The sequence below is a fragment of the Monopterus albus genome, unplaced genomic scaffold (genome assembly GCF_001952655.1).
Source record: "Monopterus albus unplaced genomic scaffold, M_albus_1.0 scaffold469.1, whole genome shotgun sequence".
In the NCBI taxonomy this organism is placed as follows: domain Eukaryota; kingdom Metazoa; phylum Chordata; class Actinopteri; order Synbranchiformes; family Synbranchidae; genus Monopterus; species Monopterus albus.
The window spans coordinates 11748-23174 of record NW_018128349.1 but is presented as its reverse complement, the minus strand read 5'-3'; the positions used below and the strand labels follow the sequence as shown (position 1 = coordinate 23174).

The 11427-nt window shown below is 36.4% G+C and overlaps 1 protein-coding gene across 2 annotated transcripts in view; it reads right to left on the bottom strand.

Annotated features, from left to right (window-relative positions):
* LOC109952524 (phospholipase DDHD1-like) overlaps positions 1–5017 on the bottom strand; it is an 11296-nt gene extending 6279 nt beyond the window's left edge. Inside the window, exons 1-5 of one of the 2 annotated variants that reach the window (XM_020587651.1) lie at positions 4411–5017; positions 3133–3282; positions 2797–2861; positions 2278–2456; positions 886–1143 (exon numbers count right to left, since the gene is read on the bottom strand). In XM_020587651.1, coding sequence (XP_020443307.1) covers positions 886–1143; positions 2278–2456; positions 2797–2861; positions 3133–3264 — 634 coding nt within the window. In that variant the 5' untranslated portion in view covers positions 3265–3282; positions 4411–5017. Of the gene's footprint in view, positions 1–885; positions 1144–2277; positions 2457–2796; positions 2862–3132; positions 3764–4410 lie in introns of those variants that run through there. The other variant, XM_020587650.1, reaches the window with a different exon arrangement.
* Between the last annotated feature and the right edge of the window lie 6410 nt (positions 5018–11427).

Genomic DNA, 11427 nt, shown 5'->3' with positions numbered 1-11427 from the left:
CCGGGCCCCGTGAGGGGAGGCCCGGCCACCAGGCGCTCGCATTTGAGCCCCAACCCCGGGCCTGGCTCCAGGGTGGGGCCCCGGCTGTGCCATGCCGGGCGACGTCACGGTCCTTGATTTTAATCTATTCATAAAGGGCTTTTGAACTGCTCTTAGTCTGACCCGTCACCCAGGACCTGCTTGCCTTGGGAGACCCTACCAGGGACATATAGCCCCTGACAACATAGCTCCTAGGATCACTCAGGTACTCAAACCCCCTCCACCACAATAAGGTGGCGGTTCAAGGAGGTGGGTGATTATCCTGATTATCCTTATCCTTATTTATTATTTGGTCAGTTTGGGGCAGCATAGGCTGTAAATACAATAGGCTGAATATTCACCCCACCCACCCCAATAAGGGCAATAAGAGGAGTACCGGCACTTTTTTGACCCCCACTTCAAGCACTGTGCAGGAGGGTACCAAGGAGCATTAACACTGCTAATATTCCAATCAAACCCCTCAGCCCAAAAAAAAATTTTTGTTTATTTTAGCTAGACCATCCTTGCTATATAACCTTTCAAAAATTTCCAGTCTGTGTATATTCTGCATTTGTGCCATGGGAGCAGGGGACAGTGACAAAAAGCTGCAGTCAGGATGGACACTTTAGGAACTTTCTGCCAGCTACAGTGTGGGAGTCACATGTCATAAAATGTACACATCAAAAAATATAACTGAACAAAATCAGATATTGCATATTTGGATTATAGCCTGTAGATGCTTCCACTTTATTATGCTTCACAGCCATGAATTAGTAGTCTGCACCCAAGAAGACTATCTAGAAGTCCAGTGAGTCCACACCTTTGACACTCTATATTCGAGTTACTCACCAAAAGCACAGAACTTACATGATGTGCTGTCCATGACAGCTGAAGTGGACCTGGACATAGCAGGCTCCACCTCCCTCCTCTCCACCTCTACTTGTTTGTCCTTCTCTTCACTCTCTGCCACAGCTGCACTTTCCTCTCCTTCTGGCATGTTTTCCACTTCAGATGTTCCACTCTCACAATCTGATGGCTCCTCCTCCACTCCACCCACCTGGCCACTGGAACGGGAAAAACGGGAAAACAGGATTCCTCCGATTCCCTTTCCAAGATTTGCGGCACCTGAAGGACAGTAGGATTCATCATAAAATGTATTCATCTGAAATATGTACATCATCCTTAACAAGCTGAGTTCATTTATCAACAGAATGAATCTAAACTGCATCATTGTGCATCATGCAGTTCTACTGAGCTTGATGAAAATGCCAGCTATTGGTTAAGGAGTAACAGCAAGCTGAACAGCAGTGTTTCACTGACCTCTGCTGGTTTAAACTCTCATGTCTGTTGGACCACACTAAGCATCACTGATAGATATGAAGAAGTGTGTTATTAGACTGTGCTGCAAGAGCAGGAAGTCACACATAACCTGAGGCAGGTGGCATATTGGGAGGGAGGTATGAGGTTAAAGCTCAGCTAGTTACTGATTAGCAACTGTTGGTGGAGATGCTGTGCTAACCTTTTAATTTATTTTCAGTTTATCCAGAGTAATGGGTAATAGGTTCACATCCTAAAAGGTTTATCTAGAGATAATAGTTGGGGCGGCAGTGCTGCCCCGTGGATGGTGCTGTCACCTCATAGTCAGATGGCTGTGGGTGGTTTGCATGTTCTCCCTGTGTCTGTATTGGATTGCTGTAAGTTAGGTGAACTGTAAAGTCTAAATGACCCATAGCTATGAATGCTAGTTTATGTATGTAAATCTTGTAATACACAGTCCAGAGGATACACTGCTTCTCAGACGATGCATGCTGAAATGGAATCCAGCCCATGAGTCTCAACAGGATAAGTGGTACTAAAATGAATGACGCTGAATAGCCTTTATAAAATATATATCAAGAAAGTACCGTTTTTACTTTCTTCATCTGTGTCTGATGTGTAGAGTAGGAGCCTATAATGTGCTTTTAGTTTCCACTCAACATCTGACACAGGAAGGAAAAGGAATGTCATGCTGTCAGTCCAGGGGATAGAAGCTAATTGTTTCTATTGATTTGTTTAGATCACTGTCCACTGTTTCCTTTGCTACTGTATCAGCAGTACAAGCAGCTCCTGTTTCTCTCAGCCCAGATCAGGTACACTATTTTGGCTGATTTTCAGTTGGCTTTCATATCCATCACAGGTCTTTTCACGTTTGTTTGTATTTTTGAAACTTTTAAAGTGTTCATGCCATCCACACCAGCGGAACCCTCCCCATGTGCTCACCCATGATGCTGGCCTTGCCCAGGCTGGTAATGGACTCTCCGTAGTGCCGGCGGGCCTGAGGCGGGGAGGTACAGGGGCTGGTGATGCTCTCTGAGTCTGAAACAAAAGCGGCCTCCTTTGGGAGATTGAGCAGTGTAGGCCGGATCTGATCATACGGTGTTGGGCTGGTGGTGTTGTACCTGCACGTCATATCCACACAACGTCAGTTTGCTCAAATGTAGTCATCATTCTGTCTTAACACTCTAACTTCACTAGGCATACTGTAGTTTCCATCATTGCTGGGTTATATAATAACAAAAAACAATGTAACATATTAATTGATTCAATTTTAAGCTTATTATACCACTTTTAAAATGTTTACAGCAACAAAATAATTTCACTAATAACAGATTAACAAGAAAACAGACAGAAACTGTGGATATGAAATAATTCATGCCATCACAGGATCTACTGGTTTGATAAATTCACAAAATAATTCATGAATAAAAATATTAGCTCTCATGCAACCACATGCCTTACCAGTGGATTTGAACAGGTGCAATGTTACTGTAGTGCTTTAAGATAAGCGGTTCCAATCTGTATGCCTGAAAGAAACAATCAAATGCTTGAGAAGATTACTTTCTCACAACATTACTTAAATGTTCTTTTTGCAGTTAAATTATATGTAATTGCCAGCTTTTCATTTAGTTTTCTTTATTTTTTGTGTTAACAACATCAAGTACAGATGCTATCTGTTGAAAGGTTTTGTTTCAGTTTTTTCTTTCTTTTCACAAAAATACATTCCTCTAGCTCATAAAAATCACCAAAGTGGGCAACAGTGATATGACACATGCAGTTGTGGGTACTGTAGCTCACCACAGGGTCTGTGGGGTGGAATATGTTGAAGAGGCGTTTGCAGATAGAAGTGGGGAGAATGTGATCCTGCACACCATTGTTTCCAGGTCGGATCCCTCGCAATGCCAAGAAAACAGCCAGAGGAGAGCCCATGCAGAAGAAATTTTCTACCTGCAACACAGGGGACATTCAACATGAGAAAACAAGAGCCACTACTCCTCTACAACAGATAGTTATAGATCATAACTGCTGCCACAGAGCTGCTCAGTGGCCATGTATAGAGGACTGTGACTGTACTGGGCCATTTCAAGGTGTCATTGTGTAAAACTGTATGAGTGTTCAACATGCAGGATTGTTAAAAAGAACACTAACCAAATATTCTTTATTTAAATCTGTGACCAGGGGCCTTCCTGTGTGGAGTTTGTATGTTCTCACTGTGCCTGCACGGGTTCTCTCCAGGTACTCCAGCTTCCTCCCACAGTCCAAAGACATGCAGGTTAGTTAAATGGTGCCACTAAACTGTCAATGGGTGTGAATGTGAATCGTAGTCTGTCTCTACAGGATATCGTCAGCCCTGTGATAGACTGCTGACCTGTGTAGTGCGTACCATGCCTCTTGCCAAACATCAGCTGGGATTGGCGCCTCCATCCTCTACAGCAGGGGTGTCAAACTCAATCGCACAGGGGGCCAAAACTCAAAGCACACTTTAGGTCGCGAGCCGAACAGGATAAAAATTTATTGAACAGACTAAAATGAAATGTTTTTTGAACATAAATATAAATCGAAACAGACAGAATACAATATTAGATAGATAGATAGAAATTTTATTGCAGTCTCAAGGTCCAGACTCCAAACAACAAAAAACAACAAACAATAAAAAACAACAATAAATAAAACGATGAAAAATAAAAACCACCACAAAACAACAACCAGTCCACTACTATCTCTTTATGATCCTTAACAGAACACAAGGGTTAAGAGGCAAATATACCAGCACAACAAACAATAAAAAACAACAATAAATAAAACGATGAAAAATAAAAACCACCACAAAACAACAACCAGTCCACTACTATCTCTTTATGATCCTTAACAGAACACAAGGGTTAAGAGGCAAATATACCAGCGTCTCCAGAGTACTGATGTATATCGCATGTCACTATATGCAGCGTTAGTCAACAACAAAACAATATGGTTTTCAGAGCTATTCAAGGGACAGATAAATTTATACATCAGGTTTCTTAAAACAGCTGATAAAGTACTAACTCGTAGTGACACAAACAATTCACTGGCACTCACCCATCTAGGCCTTTTCAGTAATAGTCTCAAGGCGCAGTCAATTTCCAAAGACTGTCTTTTTTGTAATTAAACCATAGGTGGGCAGTGTACAAAGAGGAACAATATGCTCTAAATAGAGTCAATTTTACCCCATCCGAGCATGAACCAAATTTCCGCGCCAATACATTTGCTTGCACATACAACATACGGCACTGCCGATACATATCCCCATCATCGGTCAAACAATCATTTATAATATGACCCAGATACTTAACTTCATTGCATATGGTTAAAATATTACCAGATAGCTTAAAAAAAGGAAATACAAGGGACTTGTCCTCTTTTGAGTGGCATATCATAATAACACTTTTAACAGCATTATACTTAACATCATAAAGATCTCCAAATACAGAACACACATTCAAGAGCTGCTGAAGACCTGCGGAACTAGGACTAAATACCACAAGGTCATCTGCATACATTAAATGATTCACTACAACACCTCCAACCATGCAACCCGTTCTACACATACTTAACTTTTTTGAGAGATCATTCATATAAAAGTTAAATAAAATTGGGGACAGCAAACTACCTTGCCTTACCCTGTTACTGGTCTGAAAAGGATCAGATATACAATTATCCCATTTTATGCTGAAGTAGAATTTTCCCATTCATTTGAATGGGGCAAAACTTTCAAAATAAAGCTATATATTTCAAAAGCATAAGGTTTTCAAAAACCCGTAAGACAAGCATGAATGTCCTTGAAGAGCTGAACATTTTGATACCTGAAATAGCCAAAAGTATGCTGAAGTAGAATTTCCCCATTCATTTGAATGGGGCAAGATTTTCAAAATTAAGCTAAATATTTGAAAAGTATGAAGTTTAGAAAAATCCTGAAGAGAAGCATGAATGTCCTTGAAGAGCTTAATATTTTGCTATCTGAAATAGCTGAAAGTATGCTGAAGTAGAATTTTCCCATTCAAATGAATGGGGCAAAATCTTTAAAATAACCTAAATATTTCAAAGGTATAAAGTTTGGAAAAATCCTGAAGAGAAGCATGAATGTCCTTGAAGAGGTGAACATTTTGATAGCTGAAAGTATGCTGAAGTAGAATTTTCCCATTCATTTGAATGGGGCAAAACTTTCAAAATAAAGCTATATATTTCAAAAGCATAAGGTTTTCAAAAACCCGTAAGACAAGCATGAATGTCCTTGAAGAGCTGAACATTTTGATACCTGAAATAGCCAAAAGTATGCTGAAGTAGAATTTCCCCATTCATTTGAATGGGGCAAGATTTTCAAAATTAAGCTAAATATTTGAAAAGTATGAAGTTTAGAAAAATCCTGAAGAGAAGCATGAATGTCCTTGAAGAGGTGAACATTTTGATAGCTGAAAGTATGCTGAAGTAGAATTTTCCCATTCATTTGAATGGGGCAAAACTTTCAAAATAAAGCTATATATTTCAAAAGCATAAGGTTTTCAAAAACCCGTAAGACAAGCATGAATGTCCTTGAAGAGCTGAACATTTTGATACCTGAAATAGCCAAAAGTATGCTGAAGTAGAATTTCCCCATTCATTTGAATGGGGCAAGATTTTCAAAATTAAGCTAAATATTTGAAAAGTATGAAGTTTAGAAAAATCCTGAAGAGAAGCATGAATGTCCTTGAAGAGCTTAATATTTTGCTATCTGAAATAGCTGAAAGTATGCTGAAGTAGAATTTTCCCATTCAAATGAATGGGGCAAAATCTTTAAAATAACCTAAATATTTCAAAGGTATAAAGTTTGGAAAAATCCTGAAGAGAAGCATGAATGTCCTTGAAGAGGTGAACATTTTGATAGCTGAAAGTATGCTGAAGTAGAATTTTCCCATTCATTTGAATGGGGCAAAACTTTCAAAATAAAGCTATATATTTCAAAAGCATAAGGTTTTCAAAAACCCGTAAGACAAGCATGAATGTCCTTGAAGAGCTGAACATTTTGATACCTGAAATAGCCAAAAGTATGCTGAAGTAGAATTTCCCCATTCATTTGAATGGGGCAAGATTTTCAAAATTAAGCTAAATATTTGAAAAGTATGAAGTTTAGAAAAATCCTGAAGAGAAGCATGAATGTCCTTGAAGAGGTGAACATTTTGATAGCTGAAAGTATGCTGAAGTAGAATTTTCCCATTCATTTGAATGGGGCAAAACTTTCAAAATAAAGCTATATATTTCAAAAGCATAAGGTTTTCAAAAACCCGTAAGACAAGCATGAATGTCCTTGAAGAGCTGAACATTTTGATACCTGAAATAGCCAAAAGTATGCTGAAGTAGAATTTCCCCATTCATTTGAATGGGGCAAGATTTTCAAAATTAAGCTAAATATTTGAAAAGTATGAAGTTTAGAAAAATCCTGAAGAGAAGCATGAATGTCCTTGAAGAGCTTAATATTTTGCTATCTGAAATAGCTGAAAGTATGCTGAAGTAGAATTTTCCCATTCAAATGAATGGGGCAAAATCTTTAAAATAACCTAAATATTTCAAAGGTATAAAGTTTGGAAAAATCCTGAAGAGAAGCATGAATGTCCTTGAAGAGGTGAACATTTTGATAGCTGAAAGTATGCTGAAGTAGAATTTTCCCATTCATTTGAATGGGGCAAAACTTTCAAAATAAAGCTATATATTTCAAAAGCATAAGGTTTTCAAAAACCCGTAAGACAAGCATGAATGTCCTTGAAGAGCTGAACATTTTGATACCTGAAATAGCCAAAAGTATGCTGAAGTAGAATTTCCCCATTCATTTGAATGGGGCAAGATTTTCAAAATTAAGCTAAATATTTGAAAAGTATGAAGTTTAGAAAAATCCTGAAGAGAAGCATGAATGTCCTTGAAGAGGTGAACATTTTGATAGCTGAAAGTATGCTGAAGTAGAATTTTCCCATTCATTTGAATGGGGCAAAACTTTCAAAATAAAGCTATATATTTCAAAAGCATAAGGTTTTCAAAAACCCGTAAGACAAGCATGAATGTCCTTGAAGAGCTGAACATTTTGATACCTGAAATAGCCAAAAGTATGCTGAAGTAGAATTTCCCCATTCATTTGAATGGGGCAAGATTTTCAAAATTAAGCTAAATATTTGAAAAGTATGAAGTTTAGAAAAATCCTGAAGAGAAGCATGAATGTCCTTGAAGAGCTTAATATTTTGCTATCTGAAATAGCTGAAAGTATGCTGAAGTAGAATTTTCCCATTCAAATGAATGGGGCAAAATCTTTAAAATAACCTAAATATTTCAAAGGTATAAAGTTTGGAAAAATCCTGAAGAGAAGCATGAATGTCCTTGAAGAGGTGAACATTTTGATAGCTGAAAGTATGCTGAAGTAGAATTTTCCCATTCATTTGAATGGGGCAAAACTTTCAAAATAAAGCTATATATTTCAAAAGCATAAGGTTTTCAAAAACCCGTAAGACAAGCATGAATGTCCTTGAAGAGCTGAACATTTTGATACCTGAAATAGCCAAAAGTATGCTGAAGTAGAATTTCCCCATTCATTTGAATGGGGCAAGATTTTCAAAATTAAGCTAAATATTTGAAAAGTATGAAGTTTAGAAAAATCCTGAAGAGAAGCATGAATGTCCTTGAAGAGGTGAACATTTTGATAGCTGAAAGTATGCTGAAGTAGAATTTTCCCATTCATTTGAATGGGGCAAAACTTTCAAAATAAAGCTATATATTTCAAAAGCATAAGGTTTTCAAAAACCCGTAAGACAAGCATGAATGTCCTTGAAGAGCTGAACATTTTGATACCTGAAATAGCCAAAAGTATGCTGAAGTAGAATTTCCCCATTCATTTGAATGGGGCAAGATTTTCAAAATTAAGCTAAATATTTGAAAAGTATGAAGTTTAGAAAAATCCTGAAGAGAAGCATGAATGTCCTTGAAGAGCTTAATATTTTGCTATCTGAAATAGCTGAAAGTATGCTGAAGTAGAATTTTCCCATTCAAATGAATGGGGCAAAATCTTTAAAATAACCTAAATATTTCAAAGGTATAAAGTTTGGAAAAATCCTGAAGAGAAGCATGAATGTCCTTGAAGAGGTGAACATTTTGATAGCTGAAAGTATGCTGAAGTAGAATTTTCCCATTCATTTGAATGGGGCAAAACTTTCAAAATAAAGCTATATATTTCAAAAGCATAAGGTTTTCAAAAACCCGTAAGACAAGCATGAATGTCCTTGAAGAGCTGAACATTTTGATACCTGAAATAGCCAAAAGTATGCTGAAGTAGAATTTCCCCATTCATTTGAATGGGGCAAGATTTTCAAAATTAAGCTAAATATTTGAAAAGTATGAAGTTTAGAAAAATCCTGAAGAGAAGCATGAATGTCCTTGAAGAGGTGAACATTTTGATAGCTGAAAGTATGCTGAAGTAGAATTTTCCCATTCATTTGAATGGGGCAAAACTTTCAAAATAAAGCTATATATTTCAAAAGCATAAGGTTTTCAAAAACCCGTAAGACAAGCATGAATGTCCTTGAAGAGCTGAACATTTTGATACCTGAAATAGCCAAAAGTATGCTGAAGTAGAATTTCCCCATTCATTTGAATGGGGCAAGATTTTCAAAATTAAGCTAAATATTTGAAAAGTATGAAGTTTAGAAAAATCCTGAAGAGAAGCATGAATGTCCTTGAAGAGCTTAATATTTTGCTATCTGAAATAGCTGAAAGTATGCTGAAGTAGAATTTTCCCATTCAAATGAATGGGGCAAAATCTTTAAAATAACCTAAATATTTCAAAGGTATAAAGTTTGGAAAAATCCTGAAGAGAAGCATGAATGTCCTTGAAGAGGTGAACATTTTGATAGCTGAAAGTATGCTGAAGTAGAATTTTCCCATTCATTTGAATGGGGCAAAACTTTCAAAATAAAGCTATATATTTCAAAAGCATAAGGTTTTCAAAAACCCGTAAGACAAGCATGAATGTCCTTGAAGAGCTGAACATTTTGATACCTGAAATAGCCAAAAGTATGCTGAAGTAGAATTTCCCCATTCATTTGAATGGGGCAAGATTTTCAAAATTAAGCTAAATATTTGAAAAGTATGAAGTTTAGAAAAATCCTGAAGAGAAGCATGAATGTCCTTGAAGAGGTGAACATTTTGATAGCTGAAAGTATGCTGAAGTAGAATTTTCCCATTCATTTGAATGGGGCAAAACTTTCAAAATAAAGCTATATATTTCAAAAGCATAAGGTTTTCAAAAACCCGTAAGACAAGCATGAATGTCCTTGAAGAGCTGAACATTTTGATACCTGAAATAGCCAAAAGTATGCTGAAGTAGAATTTCCCCATTCATTTGAATGGGGCAAGATTTTCAAAATTAAGCTAAATATTTGAAAAGTATGAAGTTTAGAAAAATCCTGAAGAGAAGCATGAATGTCCTTGAAGAGCTTAATATTTTGCTATCTGAAATAGCTGAAAGTATGCTGAAGTAGAATTTTCCCATTCAAATGAATGGGGCAAAATCTTTAAAATAACCTAAATATTTCAAAGGTATAAAGTTTGGAAAAATCCTGAAGAGAAGCATGAATGTCCTTGAAGAGGTGAACATTTTGATAGCTGAAAGTATGCTGAAGTAGAATTTTCCCATTCATTTGAATGGGGCAAAACTTTCAAAATAAAGCTATATATTTCAAAAGCATAAGGTTTTCAAAAACCCGTAAGACAAGCATGAATGTCCTTGAAGAGCTGAACATTTTGATACCTGAAATAGCCAAAAGTATGCTGAAGTAGAATTTCCCCATTCATTTGAATGGGGCAAGATTTTCAAAATTAAGCTAAATATTTGAAAAGTATGAAGTTTAGAAAAATCCTGAAGAGAAGCATGAATGTCCTTGAAGAGGTGAACATTTTGATAGCTGAAAGTATGCTGAAGTAGAATTTTCCCATTCATTTGAATGGGGCAAAACTTTCAAAATAAAGCTATATATTTCAAAAGCATAAGGTTTTCAAAAACCCGTAAGACAAGCATGAATGTCCTTGAAGAGCTGAACATTTTGATACCTGAAATAGCCAAAAGTATGCTGAAGTAGAATTTCCCCATTCATTTGAATGGGGCAAGATTTTCAAAATTAAGCTAAATATTTGAAAAGTATGAAGTTTAGAAAAATCCTGAAGAGAAGCATGAATGTCCTTGAAGAGCTTAATATTTTGCTATCTGAAATAGCTGAAAGTATGCTGAAGTAGAATTTTCCCATTCAAATGAATGGGGCAAAATCTTTAAAATAACCTAAATATTTCAAAGGTATAAAGTTTGGAAAAATCCTGAAGAGAAGCATGAATGTCCTTGAAGAGGTGAACATTTTGATAGCTGAAAGTATGCTGAAGTAGAATTTTCCCATTCATTTGAATGGGGCAAAACTTTCAAAATAAAGCTAAATATTTCAAAAGTATGAAGTTTAGAAAAATTGTGAATAGAAGCACATTTTGATAGCTGAAAATATGCTGAAGCTGAATTTCCCATTCATTTGAATGTCGCATGTTTTTCAGAATAAATGCAAAAATTTTAAAAAGTATGAAAGTTGTAAAAAAGGTTGAATACATGCCATAATGTCCTGAAAAACCTGAACATTTTGATACCAGAATGGCTTTTTTACCTGATGTGAATATTGTTCCCATTCATTTCCAATGGGAATTTTTTGTGTGAAAAAAGCTGAATTAATTTAAAAGTATAAATGTTACAAAAAAGTTGTATGCAAGCAATCGTGTCCTTAAAAAGTGAAACATTTTGATACCACAATGACCCTTCTAGGTGAAAGTATGCTGAAGCAGTTAGATGCCAAAAAACAGATGGAAGAACCCAGAATAATAACTAGAAAAATGCATTTCCTGAAGAAAATGCTTGTGGATGCGAGCTTGGTAATGAATTGCTCTGAAAATGCCTGAAATCAATAGCCAAACGACAGAAGGATGAGAAGAAATGGCTGAAGTTCTTTATTGAAATAGTTGAGAAGAATTGGCTGAAGTTCTTTTTTGAATTATCTGAAGGATGAGATGAAA